Source organism: Plectropomus leopardus, chromosome 11 (assembly GCF_008729295.1).
Source record: "Plectropomus leopardus isolate mb chromosome 11, YSFRI_Pleo_2.0, whole genome shotgun sequence".
Lineage (NCBI taxonomy): Eukaryota > Metazoa > Chordata > Actinopteri > Perciformes > Serranidae > Plectropomus > Plectropomus leopardus.
In genome coordinates, this window is record NC_056473.1 from 33,336,279 (window position 1) to 33,353,037 (window position 16,759).

The 16,759-nt window shown below is 40.6% G+C and overlaps 1 protein-coding gene across 1 annotated transcript in view; it reads right to left on the bottom strand.

Moving 5' to 3' along the window:
* Nucleotides 1–5,986: 5,986 nt before the first annotated feature.
* LOC121950211 (liprin-beta-2-like) overlaps nucleotides 5,987–16,759 on the bottom strand; it is a 28,552-nt gene continuing 17,779 nt past the window's right edge. Inside the window, exons 2-4 of the mRNA XM_042496137.1 lie at nucleotides 12,472–12,576; nucleotides 8,472–8,680; nucleotides 5,987–6,115 (exon numbers count right to left, since the gene is read on the bottom strand). Of these exons, the coding sequence (XP_042352071.1) occupies nucleotides 5,987–6,115; nucleotides 8,472–8,680; nucleotides 12,472–12,553 (420 nt within the window). The 5' untranslated portion in view covers nucleotides 12,554–12,576. The remainder of the gene's footprint in view (nucleotides 6,116–8,471; nucleotides 8,681–12,471; nucleotides 12,577–16,759) is intronic.

The following is a 16,759-nucleotide window of genomic DNA, read 5'->3' on the forward strand; positions in this document are numbered from 1 at the left end:
TCCAACTTTACCCTTTGCTGCATGTCACCCCCCCCCACCCCCACCCCACCGCTCTGACTGTCCTGACAAAAAAAGGCAAAAATTCCCAAAAAATAATCTTTAAAAAAACATTTCTTATCAACATCGCAATATAGATTTCAACCATATCGCTCATCCCTCACAGACAAATGCACTTCCAAATAATTTGCACACAAGCTTATTCATGCACATGCTCACACACCTTGAGCCATACCAGACGCATCACATGACAAAAACGATCTTGCAGATTAAGGATGAAGAGAAACGGTGATCTGATGATGACTTCAGACTCAAACATGTGTTAACTCAATTTCTCTGCTCTGTCAGTATATTTTATCATATTTGCATTTTGATACTTATTGTATTTGACAAAATGCAGAAGCCAATTAAAGAGAGAGAGGGTGCCACCTGCAGTCATTTTTACAGATTTGCAAAAGAATTGAGCAGCTTTTTGTACTTTTAAAGTCAAACACTGACGCATCAAATTGATGTGAGCACTGCAAAGCTGGTGCACTTACGGAAAACTCTGTGTGTGTGTGTGTGTGTGTGTGTGTGTGTGTGTGTGTGTGTGTGTGTGTGTGTGTGTGTGTGTGTGTGTGTGTGTGTGTGTGTCTTGAGGGGGGGTTGTCATTATCCGCTGTGTGGGTCAAAGGACAGACAGGTGTGTACGCTGTAAACCCCTCCGGCAGAAGTTGTGATTTGTGAAATTGGGCCTCATGAACAGAACTGGTTAGACTGATTTGTGTGAGAATTGAGAATTCAAAGTATCCCTTTAAAACAGTGATACTCTCCTTCGATAGGGTGCTGGGTGGCCCCCCAACCATTTTCTAATTCACAGTAAAAAATAAAGTGATTCACACTGGGAACTGTTTCTGTACTTTTAGTGCACATAAAGTGTTAGTGTGCATAAAACAGCATTAAAATAGAGCTTGGTTATCCAAAAAAAGTGCCAGTGGAGGATCCACCACAACACCCTGAAAGAGTCCTAGCTAAGCCCCTAATGTCCTAAAATCCTAGAAACATCCTAAATCTTAGGAATGTCCTAAAATCCAAGAAATGTCCAAAAACCTGAGAAACGTCTTAAAATCCTAGAAACATCCTAAATTCAAAAAATGTCCTAAAACCCTAGAAAGATGTATGGGGCTGCTTTGGCCCCTGACCTCCTTTCATTTTGCAAAAGTGGCCCCCAAGCAAAGCAAGTCGAGTGTCCCTGCTTTTAGAGGTTTGAAGGTCACTTTAAAGGTCACTGACACTAAAAAAGTAGAAATGAAAATTAAACAAACTTTTAAGGGTCTCAGAGCCACATACTGCAAGCCCGATGTAAAAGCATCTGACAAAAATCACACAGACTTGGCAAAACACTGATTTTTTATCTACAATAATCCGCTTACACGACTCCAAGACAAGACAAAAACATCCCCAAACTCAAGACTCTTATTCCTGAAACCTCCATGCCTCACGGCAAAGTTTCCCTGTGATTGAATCCAGCGCTATCAGACGCTGCTTTGTTAACAACAGTCAGCTGATGGATAATGCTTTAATCTGATAACACAGCCCTTATGAGGCATGCTTCCAAACACACACACACACACATGCACACACACACTAACAACAAGTTGAGATGCAGCCGAGGGAAATGACATCTCGGAAATAAGACAATAAGAACAGGACAATAACATGCATCAGAGCCGGGGACCACAGAGGAGCGTCCTGCTCTTTTTCTTGTAAACACTGCTCTTCTTTTGTTTCCACAGAAAATACCGCCTTCAAGGCATCGATCTAACGGGAGGAATGTGATGCAGCGAGAGGTGCAAATAAAGAAAGACTGAAGATGAAAAAGTTAAATAAAAAACGTCACCTTTTTGAGCCAAGAGAAGTGCCTGTAGAAGTCAATGGGAGTCTCCATGCTCCCAGCCCATCGCTGCCCTGCCTGCGTCCTCTGAGTGTCTGTGCGACTCTATCATACTGTGTGTGTGTGTGTGTGTGTGTGTGTGGGTGTGTGTGTGTGTGAGTGTGTGAGTGTGTGTGTGTGTGTGCGATGTTCACAGCTGTGGAAGAGGGCGTTTTACGATCTCTGCCTTCTGAGCGGGACAGCTCCCCCCCTGTTTTGTCCCCCTCCTCCTACAGTACGTCTCTCTGTCTCTCCCTCCTCCTCTACTTTCTCCACACTTTCTGTTCCCTCTCTTTCATCAGACACTCGCTGCATCCTCCACTCCTTCGTCTCTCTGTTCTGGTTGGAGTTGCATGTCTTTTTTCCTCCTCTTCTCCTCCTCTTCCTTTCACTCACTCCTCTCTTTCTCCTGCTCTCTCGGTTTTCCGTCCTCTCTCTGCCTGCTAACGTCCGTCTGACGGCCAAATGGGCGAGCCCAGAAAGGACGGGGGTGGTGGGAGGGGTTGCCGTTTTTCTTCTTGCTCTGTCTCTATGTTTGTGTCAGAGTCTTGGCCCGTGTCTCTCTTTCTTAAACACACACACACACACACAACCAGCAGCATCTGATGTCAGACACGCGAACAAAGCAGCAACAGGCTGTGATGTCAACACGAAGCCAAACCGTGCAGACCTGTGTTACAGTCACAGTGCTGGAAGACTTCACATCTCTGTCTGCACAAGTCCGACTCTCTCTCTCTCTCTCTCTCGCCAACAGTAAATTCAGGGCAGCTCACGGACGTCTACGACACCCGAAATTTATGAGCACATGGACTGCACATGCCTCCAAGTGCTTCGACTGTATATGAGCAGAACACATGTACATACGCGGATACCTGATGTAGAACAGACTGTACAGCAGAGATACTCTGCTGGATTTACTTGGGGGCCACTTTTGCAAAAATGACAGCAGGTCAAGGGCCAGTTACAGCGGCCCCATACAGGTTTTTAGGATTTCAGGACATTTCTAAGATTTCAGGGCATTTCTAGGATTTCATGGCATTTCTAGGATTTCATGGCATTTCTAGGATATTAGGACATTTCTACGATTTTAGGACATTTCTGGGATTTTAGGACATTTCTAAGATTTCAGGGCATTTCAGCCCTAATTTCAGGATATGTTTAAGATAATATTAGTGTCTTAGCTAGGACCTCTGCACGGTGGATCCTCCATTGGCACTTTTTTGGAGAAACAAGCTCTATTCTGATGCTGTTTTATGCGCTCTGCACCTTATGTATACTAAAAGTACCAAAACAATTCCCAGTGTGAAGCATTTTATCTTTGTTCTGAATTAGAAAATGGTTGGGGGGCCACATGGCACTTTGTAATGGCCCAGATTTTTCCCACAGACCACAAGTTGAATATCACTGATCTAAAGACATGCTACTGTCTCTGGGTCAGCAGTAACAAGCAGCAGTCACAACTTCCTGCCAGTAATACACTTAGGATGCTTCCTGTGTTTACATGTGTGTATCTGTGAGTGTGAGTGTGTGTGTGTGTGTGTGTGTGTGTGTGTGTGTGTGTGTGTGTAATATCCCCTGGACAGAAGCCCACAGGCTGCAGACTAATTGCAGAGCATGAATGTCTTTGATGCTGTTCCTGCAGGTCAGCAGGAGAAGCAGAAAGAGGGAGAAGGTGGACAGCATGAGGACATGAGGGATCTGCCAAACGTTCATATTAACTGCCCCTAAAATCCATCAGTTTTTTAAAATCTGATATTGAAATTCATGGGCCACGTGAACTTTTTCAGCCAGACATAGTCCTTTAAGAAACTGATGGTTGCAGATTATTATAGTGACAGAGACAAGGTTTGTGGAAAAAATGTTGACACTTTTCAGTGCTGATAACCCTAATCTAACCCAAATCTGAGAAACATCCTAAAATCCTTGAAATATCCTGAAATCCTAAAAATGGCTTAAAATCCTAAAAATGTCCTAAAATCCTGGAATTGTCCTAAAATCCTGGAAACATGTATGTAGCTGCTGAGACTGGCCCCTGGCCTCCTGTCATTTTTTCCAAAAGTGGCCCCCAAGAAAAGCAAGTTGAGTGTCCTTGTGCTAGACAATGCAGCTGATTCAAAACACATCACCTTTTTCTTCATGAAATGTCCAAAACCGCTCAACTCTCTGCAGCTCAATCAAGCAAAGTCCATTAATGGACTAATAAAGACAACATTGCATTACCCTGAAAGTCACAACAGGACAACAAACTGAACTTGGAGAGAAAACTGGGACAGAAGGGAGGAGTAAAAAAGAGAAGGGGAAAAGAGGGAGAGGGAGAGGGAGAGGGAGTTGGAGAAATCAAAGTAAAACACAAAGAAAGAGAGGGGAGGGTTGGCCGGTGAATGTGTGCAACATGTGAGACATCTGCTGCTGAAACAATATAGGGGCTCAAAAAGCTGCTGAACTGGATCCAAGATCTGCTTTCCCTTTTCAAGTCTCAACCGCCTCAGCCGGTGTTTGTGAGCAGAAAACAGCAGCCTCTGCAGGACGACGCTCTGCAACAGCAACAAACTGCCTCGCACAACTGAATGTAACAGCTGTGTGTCAGCGAAAACAGCCGAAAACTCAGGAGAAGTTCAAAGCATTTCATTTCTCATTTGCAAAAAAAGAAAATAAACCTTCTTACTATGTAACACAAAGCAAAGAAAGTACAATAAATCCAGTCCAAAAATTGCAAAATAGCCCAAAGCATTTAGAGTTCTTTCAGCATGTTTGAGCAGTTTGACCTTACCTCAGCCGTCCTGTGCGACGCAGGCGTCTTAAGAGAGCGCCTGCCTACTACACTCAGTAACTCATTTACAAACAGACTCACGTCAGAGAGTAGAGGGAGGCTGTCCAAACATCCAGAGCAGCAGTGAGAGGGGAAAGAGCGGCAGTGAGCAGTGGAAAAAAAAAAAACAGAGAGAGGTGATATAGTGAGGGATGTTGTAAGCAGAGAACGTCTGAGAGGCCGCGCAGGACAGACGGAGGGTGTGAGGGCGGCAGCTCAGCGCAGGAAGTTGATAATAGTCGAGTTGTAATTGTGTCTCTGAGGGAAACTTGATGAAACCCGTCCCAAACCTCTCCCCTTGTTGCCTCCCCTCCTCTCCTCGCTGTGAAAATACATGCAGTTTATACGGTTTAAGCTCGATTAGGACATTGAGTCGGACTTCTGTCTCTGTCCCAGTATACAAGCAGCGAGGGAGAACTTATTTATTGACAAAAGTATGTCCGACTCTGCGGCAGGTGGAGAAATTCCTTCTTTCAGCTGGTTGCAATAAACCTATAAACCTAAAGTCTATGTTACAGGCGACATCACAATCTCAGCTGTTTATTCACGATAATTTCGAGGTAGAAAATCGCTGCCTCACGTTTATATAATCAAACAGCGCTGAGCAAACTCTGCCTTTACTGATTAGTTTCAGGCCCCCTAAAAGAAATCAATATCAGTTTAGGTGCAATATTTAGAATATTTTGACTGCTTTACTTGCCGTAATACAGCCTTCAGCGACAGATGATTTGAAGCCGTAATATCAAAAACAACAGACTCTACTGAGAAAAACATTGATTTTACTGCGTATTTCTATTCTACTGCATAGAAAGATGCAGATACTAGAGATACTAGTTTTATGTGAGAGCCTTCTATATATTGGTGAAATACTTTTTTAAGCCCAGACCTCTTTCGGTGGGGTGCAGGGGATCCTCCCCAGGCACTTTTTTTTCATTAACAAGCTTTATTTTGATGCTTTTTAATTCACACTAGAACCAAATTTACAGTCAAAGTACTAAATAAATAAATAAATATGTTTTCATTTTCTATTTTTTTAATTGAAAAATAGTCGGTGAGGCACTGGGCGTACGGCCATGAACTGAGTATTACTGCCTTATACAGATTCATCTGCTGTAAATGACATGTTAGAAATAAGAGAAAGAGAGACACAGAAAAAAAGAATGAAAGACCGAGAGAAAGAAAGAAAGAAAGAAAGAAAGAAAAAGGCGAACAGATGAAGAGGCTGGTGTCAGACTGGGACGGAGGCCAAATGAGCTCTGAGTTCGTCCTCACAGGGACATGCCAACCTCCGGCAGCAGAGAATAGCTGTTCTGTAGCTCAGCAGCTAAATTCCTCTCCTCTGCCTCCGACCCGTCAGCTGACCCCGTCTGACTCCGCTGACTGACAAAGTCTACAGGCTGCAACATTTAAATTCACTAAGTTCACAAAAAAAGCACGACAGAAGCGTGGAGCTGAAACGCTGTGACCATAAATCAGAAATACTCAACTTGCTTTGCTTTGGGGGCCACTTTTGCAGAATGATAGGAGACCAGGATGTTTAGGATGTTTCAGGATTTAAGAATGCTTCCAAGATTTGGGGATGTTGGGAAGTTTTTTAGGATTTTAAGACATTTTTTGGATTTTAGAAAGTTTTTAGACCTTTAGAATATTTCCAGGATTTGGGGGACATTTCTGAAACTTTCGGAGGTTCCTGGGATTTTTGGACATTCATTAGATTTTAGGACGTTTAGGACGTTTCTAAGATTTGTGCAAGTTTCTTGAATTTGTGGATGTTTCTAGAATTTCTGGGACACTTCTAAGATTTTTGGACTTTTCTAAGATTTTAGGATTTTTTTCAGGTTGTAGGACATTTCTAGAATTTTAAGACATTTTTTAAAATTTAAGGACATAAGAGGCTTATCTGAATCTGGTTGGGGGGCCATCCAGCACCCTATTGGGGGCCAGTAAGTTGAGTATCACTGCCACAGAGCGTCACCTCAGAGGGACAGAAAAATATAGTTATGAAAGCAGATTCTATTCGCCTCCTGCTCTAACCACCGCCGAATGAACAGATGAATCCAGTCTCTCTTTCCTAATGTGTTCACTAAATAACCGGCCCTGAAAAAAAAGAGAAGAATCTATAGAACAGCAACATAAACGTACATATTCCCTGCTAAACGAGGCCTCTCAGCCTAAACAGCTGGTTCTTTTGGTTTGCATGCTGCATATCTGACTCCACTTCTCGGAGAACTTCCAAAATATCATGATGAATACACTTACATAACTTGTGCATTACCAGGCAATCCACCCTGCTGCGAGTGTGCATGAACACAACTTTTATTAGCTGAGACATGAACACTGAGCAGACAGTGCGATGTCTAACCCGGCTGTGTAATCTCTAAGGACAGTGAGAGTTTCACTGCAATTTTAAAATGTGCGGCTCTATAAACCCTCTGGCCGGTGACGCAGAAATTTTCCATATAAAGGTTTACTGCTGGATTTTCATGGTCCTGGTATCAGTGTGACGCAATGGAGGGCAATGTCAAGTCTGTTAGTCCAGTCTGAACATCTCAATAACTACTGGATTGATCTGAATGACATGAGGTGTAACTAAACAAACCAAAGTCTGAACAATCAGGTATTTTTTTCTCTTTTCCAAGAGAACTGTTGTTCACTGAGAGTGTGAAAAATAATCTGAAACAACAAGAGAAAACAACCAAATGTAATGCTTCACGGGATGCAGGAAACAGCTCCCCTCGTGCTTAACCTAACCACCAGAATAAATGATAGCATTGTACGTTTCTGCAAACCACAGATATGTTACATTTGCACATTTTATGTGCAGCAGATATGTTAAAAATATACTAAATTTAAATTTCATGGAGTGACATTGTCCTAAATACGAGAAACATCCTAAAATCTGAAAAACCTCCTAAAATCCCAGAAACGTGCAAAAATCCGACAAACATCCTTAAATCCTGAAAACGTCCTAAATCCTACAAATGTTCTGGAAAACCTTGAAACATCCTAAAATCTGAGAAACGGCCTAAAATCTGAAATGGCCTAAAATCTGAGAGACATCCTAAAATCTGAGAAATATCCTAAATATGGGAACTGTAAGTATTCGGCCCTCTCCAAGAGAACTGCGGCTCACTGAGAGTGAGGGGCTTAGAGTTAGACACAAAAACCACCATTTTGGGGAATCAGGTTTATGCAAAAAAGTCACCTGGTTAGGGTTTAGGAAAATATGGTTTGGTTCAATTTTCCGTTTTTGGCTGCTACTGGCTGGAGAATTGATGAGCTCATACACATGTAATCTGAACTACATCCCTTTAAAAATATTGATATGATGCATTTGAAGTGTACAAAAGTATCATATCCGTGGCGTGCCGAAATAAAGCCAATATTTCATTCTGGAGTCTCGACAGAAAACCTACAATCTGGACTGATGAACTTCAGCTGCTCTTCACGTGATTTAAACCAGAAAAAAACACCAAGAGGATCAAAACCACCAAAAAGTCCAGAAAATCCACCACTAACAATATTACACAAACTGGAATCACAATATTTCTGACAGCTTAAAAAAGACATTAACATAAGCACGTGATGATGTAGCTTGATGTGACATATCAAGTGTGACATCTCCAGCTGACGTGGCTGCAGCGAGCTTTTTGGACATTGCACTGCAGAAAGCAAACTTTATGTCAAGGCTGCAAATAAGACGAGTCGTGTTGAGATGGAAGCTGATTGTGAGGGATGAGACCGTGTACTCACAGCTCCGCTCTGTAGCCAGTCTGTGAGGATCTGTGCTGTCTCCGGAGGTAACTGTGCTCTCAGGCTGTCTCTCTCCTCCTGGTTTGGTTGGAGCTCCAAAGCGAGTTTGAGGTCCTCGGCTAACTGAACCACCTGCAGAGGACCGGCGCTGACGGGAGAACCCAGGTCATACATGCTGTTAGAAAACTCCACCGCGGCTGCTTTCGAACCTGGAGAGCGTGTGAAAAGCAGAGGACAGACAGTTATGTATAACAGAATGATTATTATTAACGCCAATATCCAAAAAACGTGTCAAACTTAAAAAAGTAACCAGTGAGGTGGATTACAAGCTGCTGCAACAGGACCGAGAGTGGAGCTTAGAAAACAAGGAGAGCAGATTTTCTTCAGAGCCATACATCCTACTGGATATTTCCAAAATGTCCATGTGTCACCTGGATCATTTCCCTGGCACACACATGCACACACACATGCGCACACACACACACACACACACACGCACACACATCTGGATGCAGTTAAATAATTGTGACTCTGAAAAACAGCCACATGTTACAGTCCCTCCATATGGAGTCCAACACTAACAAACAGCACATAATGAGAACAACCTTTGCCTGAAAATCTTAAAACGGCAAATGAAGACCTGGAAGCTCTAAATCAAGGAAGTCAAGGTCACTTCTGATACATGAGGTTATCGCTGTACAGCAGGGATACTCAACTTATGGTCCCTGGGCCAAATCTGGCCCCCAATAGGGTGCTGGGTGGCCCGCTAAACATTTTCTAATTTAATTTTAGGACATTTCTTGGATTTCAGGACATTTTAATACATTTCAAGGAATTGAACAAGTTTCTAGCATTTTAGGACCTTTGTAGGATTTTAGGACTTTTGTTGGATCTGGGACATCGCTAGGATTGTAGGACATTTCTAGGATTTTTTGGACATTTAGGACATAAGGAGTTTAGCTAGGACCTCTGTCCAAGGGTGCGAGGGATCCTCCACTGGCACTTTTTTGGATAAACAAGCTCTTTTTGATGCTGTTTTATGCACTCTGACACCTTATGTAAACTAAAAGTACAAAAACAATTCCCAGTGTGAATCACTATATTTTTATTGTGAATTAGAAAATTGGGATGCCACCCAGCCCCTGATCAGGGGCCAGATTTGGCCCGCAGGATGTGAGTTGAGTATCACTGATAAACTATGTTCTGCTGCAGTGGTGCCATCTGCCTATACGTCTTTGCATTCGTCTGTTATCAGTAATAAACTGCAGTGAAGCCGCTGTATCAGCATTATTTCTGATTGCCTTAGTCTGTCCATGCTGTCTGTAAATTCACAACACTTATCATATTATCATTCTCAGAAAATTCTCAGCTCATGCTGTGTGATGTCTTTTCCATTTTAAATTATTTTTTTACCGTGATTCCTGGCAGCTCTGGCTCACTCTGAAATGTGGAGAAGTTCATGGGAGGAATTGGTCCTGTAGTCTCTAATATCAGAGTCCTGAACCAGTGGAGTGCTTTCACTGGAAATCCCACAAGATGTTTAACCAGAGAGAGAATAAGCATGAAACATATACATTCTGCTGATAAGTGTCTCTAATTTCCTTGTTAGTGATTGGCTGATACTATCGCTAATGGGATTTTTAATGTATTTCTATTTGCGGTCACTGAGAGCCGGAATAGCAAACTCGGAGCACTCGATGAGGTCAGCGTGTTTCGGGACAAACAGCAGCAGCTTGATGAGCTTCAGATGTGACTGTGGTACCTTTAAACACTCTTTTGTTCACTTGTGATATACAGGAGAAGGCGGTGTGTCGATTTTGAGGACAACATGGTGATGGAGGGGGGTAGCCAAAAAATGGGATTTTTCATATCACTCATAGAAATCTTTAAAATTTTGAGGAATTCCCAAAGTGCCCTGTCTCTCTGTTCTTCTGTGACTGAAGACACTTTGCACAGCTTAACCTTTGTTTTCCCACATTAAACATTTACCACACTGTGAGTTAAATCTTTTTGGCCAAGGCTGAACGGGCTGCTGTTACACACACGAAAGAACATGCACATATAATACACACACACACACACACACACACACACACACAAAATCACAGAAAAAGAGGCAGTGTCACCTGTGAAGTGCACTAGTTAACCACTTATTAACCTGCTGTTATCAGAAAAGGTCAAACAAGTTACGAGGTTTATCCCAGGAGCACACCGCCTACGCTCAGACGACAGAAGCCCTGAGCCCTTTTTTTCACTCGCTTCCACACATGAAAAAAAAAAATTTGGTGCAAGAATCTTTTTGTTCACCTAGTTCCACACATGAAAAAAATAAATAATAAAAAAATGCAAGATTTTTTAAAAAATAAAAAAATAATGTTTTGTGCAAGATTTTTTTTTTTTTTGCAAGAAATTTTCTTAGAAACTAAACTTAGAAAATGGATCCCGAGAAAAAAAACAATTCTCACTTGACGGCAGTAAGCCAGCACCGACCTGTTTCAGATTTGTCTCCATCCATTCGTGATATATTGGAATTATCAACACGTGGAACCTGTTTCTGTTAATAGAAAATCCTTAAACTTTCAGCCACACCGTGAAATTTACACCATGCGTCACCAAACATTATTATTCAGCGTTTTTTTAAATTTTATTTACTTTAACGAAACAGTGAAAACTAACATCACAGACTGCTGTTACTGTAGGCGGGCAAAACCTTTGCAATATTTGTTTCTGAAATGTCAGTAAAACACAAATGCGAGATGACTGCGTTTCCCCTGAGAGATGTTAGGAGACTTCTCTCACAATAAAGAAGCATGGTGATGGATGTGCAAAACATTAGCAGCTTTATTTCTGTTGCAGCCGCCGTAAAGTGTTTTAGTTACTTCTCTCCAATGATGTAACATTGTACAGTAGCCTCTGGCACCAGTGTATGAATGTGTGTGTGAATGTGTGTGTGAATGTGTGAATGTGACATATATTGTAAAAGCACTGTAAATGGTGCAGGTCCATTTATTTTTAATTATCATTATTATTATCCTTCATTCAATAACATAACACAGCAGTGATGTAGAAATAAGACTCATTTTATACTATTATGCCGCTAATATTATTGTTTTTAAGAGAAGATGATTTCATTAAATTATCTAAATATTAATGAGATATAAAGTTTATGATAAATATTTTGGGGTAAATTTTTGTGGAATCTTTAATAAATCAGCCATAATCGGGAAAATAATTTTTAGATTAATTGAGAAAGGGCAGCCTTTACAGTGTTGCCAGAGTGAAAAAGTTAAACTATCGTACCAGAGGCTCAAAGTTACTGTACTCCGGTCACAATCACAAGAACGAATAGATTTTATTTTTTGGGAAACAACTATTTAAATGACTTTTTGACACTTTTTTCCAGCATGCTGACGTAGTTTTGGCTGTGAGGAGATCATGTGAGAAGCGATGTGTGAACACAGATGCAGGAGCCAGAAAATGAGTTAAAATGAGACATATAAACTAAACCAAGTGCTTACTGTAAGTGTCACAAAGGTCAAATTATCCTACAGTACGACAGTTCGGACAGAGGGCAAAATTATAGAACGATAATTATCGTACATTTGGCAACACTGAGCCCTTATATTGTGTACAGCACAGTAAGTAACTGCAACATATTGTGAGAGTATAAGCCTCTCTGCTGACACCTGCAGGCTCTGCACAGTAAACCAGAACAAACTGTTGAGCAGTTGAACTCTTTGACCAGCTGACTGTTATCTGCAGAGCACCGTGCTCTCTGTGTCCGAGCTACAACGCCGGTACAGATACTAATTTGCAGGGAAAGCTCCGTACGATTGGGCTGAATGTTACTGGATGTCGGATCTCAGCGTGTGAAAGACGTCACTTCTACTCAACCACTAAACTTCCTACAGATGCAACAACCAGCATTAAATTCCTCTAAAATAAAATGACATATTTTCACTAACTCACGCAGACGACATCGCTACTTCACAGCTCTTACCTGCGATGATGTCATCCATCTGCTCCAGCGCCGCCTCCAGCATGTGACTGGCCTCTGTTTCCATGGTGATGGCAGGAAGCATCAGCTCTCAGGTGTTCTGTTGTTCTGCAGAAAAAGAAGATAAGAAAGCGTTTATTAGCAACTTCTGTACACTGTTTTTTATATTCAGCACAGCAAATAATGTTGACACTTAAAACAGAGACTCCCAAGACACACCTGAACACCTGTGAAGCGGAGACTGATTTATATTACAACTGTAAAGACTTAAGGCCTTTCAAACTGTTGTTTTATTTTGTTATGAGGACCTCAAACACAAAGAACAAAGAATGCGAATATTACTTGGCAAAAAAAGTTTTGGGGTTTTTTTTGGAACAAGGTCGATTTTTTGGAGCATTCACACTGCAAATACAATACACTACACAGGTAATTTGCCAAGTTTGGGGATTTTTCCACTGACACTGCTGAACACAGTATTCTTTTTATTTTCTACATTTAACACATAAATGCATACTTATCTTTGAAAACAACCACTGCAGGCAAGAATTAAGTGTACATACACACACACACACACACACACACAGCCTCACAAAACACAAATATTCCTCGAAGCAGGATTGACTTTTCATCCATCATCGCTGCCTCTGGTTGCCCCTCCATCTCCTGCCATGCTTCTTTCCTGCTTTTCGCCGCGCCCATCCTCCCTCCTGTCAGTCCGTCTTTGGCTGACACTCATCCCCGCTGTCATCTCTCCTTCAAGGCTCACATCCCTCTGTTCTGCTGTCATGCCGACTTACAGACAAACAGACATCAACATGCGGAAATCGCGGCGAGGACGGTGATGTAATGTACTGACGCCTCGGGAGAATGAGCCCCCCGCAGAGCAGCCTAATGCTCATCTGCATTAACTGTAACAGCCGCGCATCATCATGACGGCTGACACTGACAATCTGCAGAAAACACAAGCAATCAACTTACAGTAACACGCCTTTATTACTACTCTGGTGCCCTCATGACTCTCCCATTTTTTTGTTGTAAAATCATGTGTGTACATGTGTGTGAGTGTATACAGATACATATGTGTGTATTTAAAAAAAAAAAAAAAAGTCTGGTACGTTTATTGTTCACAATGTAGAAAGCCTGGGAGGTGACATGGATTTTTTTTTTTTTAAATGCATGCCTGAATGACTAAATCACACACGTTTTAATGCATGTGAATTACTAATACAACACATAAACTGCACTTTTTCAACCTGCCAACAAGTGATTGCAGCTTATATCTTGTTACTGAAAGGCTGTTTCTGCCTCAAGATGACTTGATTTCATTCACAGTAATTGTATTTGACAGATTATAGCCCATCCAGTCCCTTTTACTTGTTTAAATACCTTCAAAGGACCAATATAAAACATAAAATACACGTTTTCAATCTGCCAAAAACTGATTGTAGCTTCCATCTTGTTACTAAAACGCTGTTTCTGCCTCATTATGACTTGATTTCATTCATAGTGATCATATTTAACAGATTATAACCCATCAAGTCCCTTTTACATATTTAAATACTTTTTAGAGGCCAAACGTCAAGCAAAACATGAAGCAATAAAATACAGGGAGTAACGCATGCAAGTTTGATTTATTATCCAGTTGTTGTGGTCGCTGGCTTTAAACACATTCTCAATTCTTACATGCCATCAGAAGTCACACAGCAGAAAGCTGCCGTCAAATCAAATACCATGTTTCTCTGTTAAAAGCTGTTTGGTACTTTTAGTAATTCACGATTATTGCGATTTGCAATTTAAAAAAAAACACATCCAAGTCACTTCCCGGGCTCCGAAATAATTTATAAATGGCTCCGTATTCATCTTGTTGAGACAGAAGGTGACAGCACAATTCAAACACTATGACACACTGACTCTGTTCAACAGGACTGTGACAACAGTGGCTTTGTCTGTGTGTGTGTGTGGTGTGTGTGTGTGTGCAAGAGGGAGAAAGAGAGTTTTTGAAAAAGACATTGTGTGTGTGTAAGCAAGGAAACAGTTTTTCATGACTCTGTGTGTTCCATTGTGACACTGTGTGTGTGTGTGTGTGTGTGTGTGTTTAAAGGTGCTGATTTAGAGATGACTGTCCCGTTGCAGCGCAGAGCTGACGAGACAAACTCCAACAATCCTGCCCGCTGTCTCCCGTGTTGCGAAATGTGTACAACTGCTATTTGTGGAAATTTGTGTTTGTGTTTATGTGTGTGTGTGTGTGTGTGTGTGTGTGTGTGTGTTTGTGGGAAATACAGTGAGAGAATGAGAGTCAACAGTGAGGGTGTGTCTGTGTGTGATAACATTTCTTCATTATATCTTGATAAAGAAATGTCTGATGAATGTTTTAAGGGTATTTTTTTAACAATTGTTTCACTGTGCCATAATGTTATGATATTTTCTTAAAACGTGTAATTTTTAGTTGAAAATGTAATTTAAAAACTGCGTTTGCTACACAGAGATGTAAAACTGCCCTGTTTTCTGGTCTTTTGCATAAGACAGCTGTTAAACTGAGATTTGTACGGCGGCCCTAAGGGCTCAATACACTCCTTTGTTCATACACAGTTTTTTACTACTACTGAATTTCCATGACTTTGGGGAAATCTTCACTACCATACATTTTGAAATCAGTTCTTTTTCATTACTATAAAATACCTTTTTGAAATATATATATATATTATGTAAAACAAATAATGAATTCAGAACAAGATTATAACTGAATATTTAAAAATGTTTTTTAAAGATTTTTATTAATGAGAGGAGAGGGGTTTTTTTTTTTTTTAATGTTTTGGAGAATACATTTTTGTTATTTTTTTTTATTTTATTTTTGGCGAATATTGAAAAACAGAAACCATTTTGGCAGGGTTTTTTTTTAATTCTTGTCAAATTTTAGAAAAACATATGGTTGATTTTTTTGGTGATTTTTGAAGATCTTTTTTTTTTAAAAATGCCTGTGGGTTTTGAGGGCGAGTTTTCTGAAAAAAAAATTACACCATTCATCATAGCTGGTTTTTCACATATCTGATGGTTCTTGAACACACCATGTGTTATTATACAGGTTTATGAAACAGATTTCCAGGACTTTTCCAAAACTTTCAAGGTATATTTAGTTTTCCAAAACTTTTCCAGGCCTCAAAATTGCTATTTGCACATTCCATGACTTTTCCAGATCTCATGACTGTATGAACCTATTCAGTTTGGTAGAATAGCTTAACTTTTTTTTAATGCAAATACACAGAAGTAAACCAAAAATATTTGTTTTTATAGCAGTTTTGCGGGTTATCTGGTTATGTTTTCTGTTTCTGTGGCATGTTTCTGTCAAACTTTTGAAGATTTACTCATTTGTGTTTTGCCCACTGATATGCGTTTTCTTTTCCTTTCGTTTGTGCTCTCAGGGCCACCATAAATTTGTTAATTAAAAAAAAAAGTTCCCCAATAAAATATACTTTGCAGTTCATATACCAATGTGAATTAATGAATTAGTAAGTTTAATACATGTAGGGGTATGTTTAAGGTTTTCTGCTGTATAATTTGTATTTTGTTACTGTGTTGAGTGAAAAGATCATGCGCAATTATGATGTGATACTACAGCAGTCTACCAGTGCCAGCTGTAGTGTATTACTTTCTGAAAAATAATTATACACTAAATAATCATTGCATTGTGTTAGTCTAAGCAGACAAACATCCTTGTAAAAACTGAGTGGATCATGTCCTGAGGTAAAACCACACTGTCTGTGTAACTTGTTTTCTCATGTCTTTGTAGATGTAGAAACAGACTTTCCCAGGAAGAGCAATACACTCCAGAAAAACGAGTTTGTCAAACAACAAAATGTGACCTGTTTCTTAAAGCTACAGCCGCTTCAGTGTTGACAGCCGTGCTGTCTCCTGAGTCAAAAGGGAAGTTGGCACTCTGCACAATCTTTCTGTTGTGTTAACACAACGGACAGCTTCACTGAGAGTGAAACAAAATGTTATCAGGTGCTGATAGGACAAACCAAATACAGCCGCAAGAACGGTTTGGATTACTGGTTGGTTTTTTTTAAACCACAAAGCACGTACATTTCTAAAAAGTAACGGCATGCAACTCCATATCTGTCTTTTAGCTTAAATACTGAAGAAAATAATAGCTGCTTTTACACAATATTCAAGGCTCAGAAAGTCAACTGGCCAAAGAGCTCCAGTTGCAAGAATTAAAAACTGTGAATTGGGGCATCGGGTGGCTCAGTGGATAAAGCAGGCGTCCCATAAATGAAGGCAATGTCTTTGC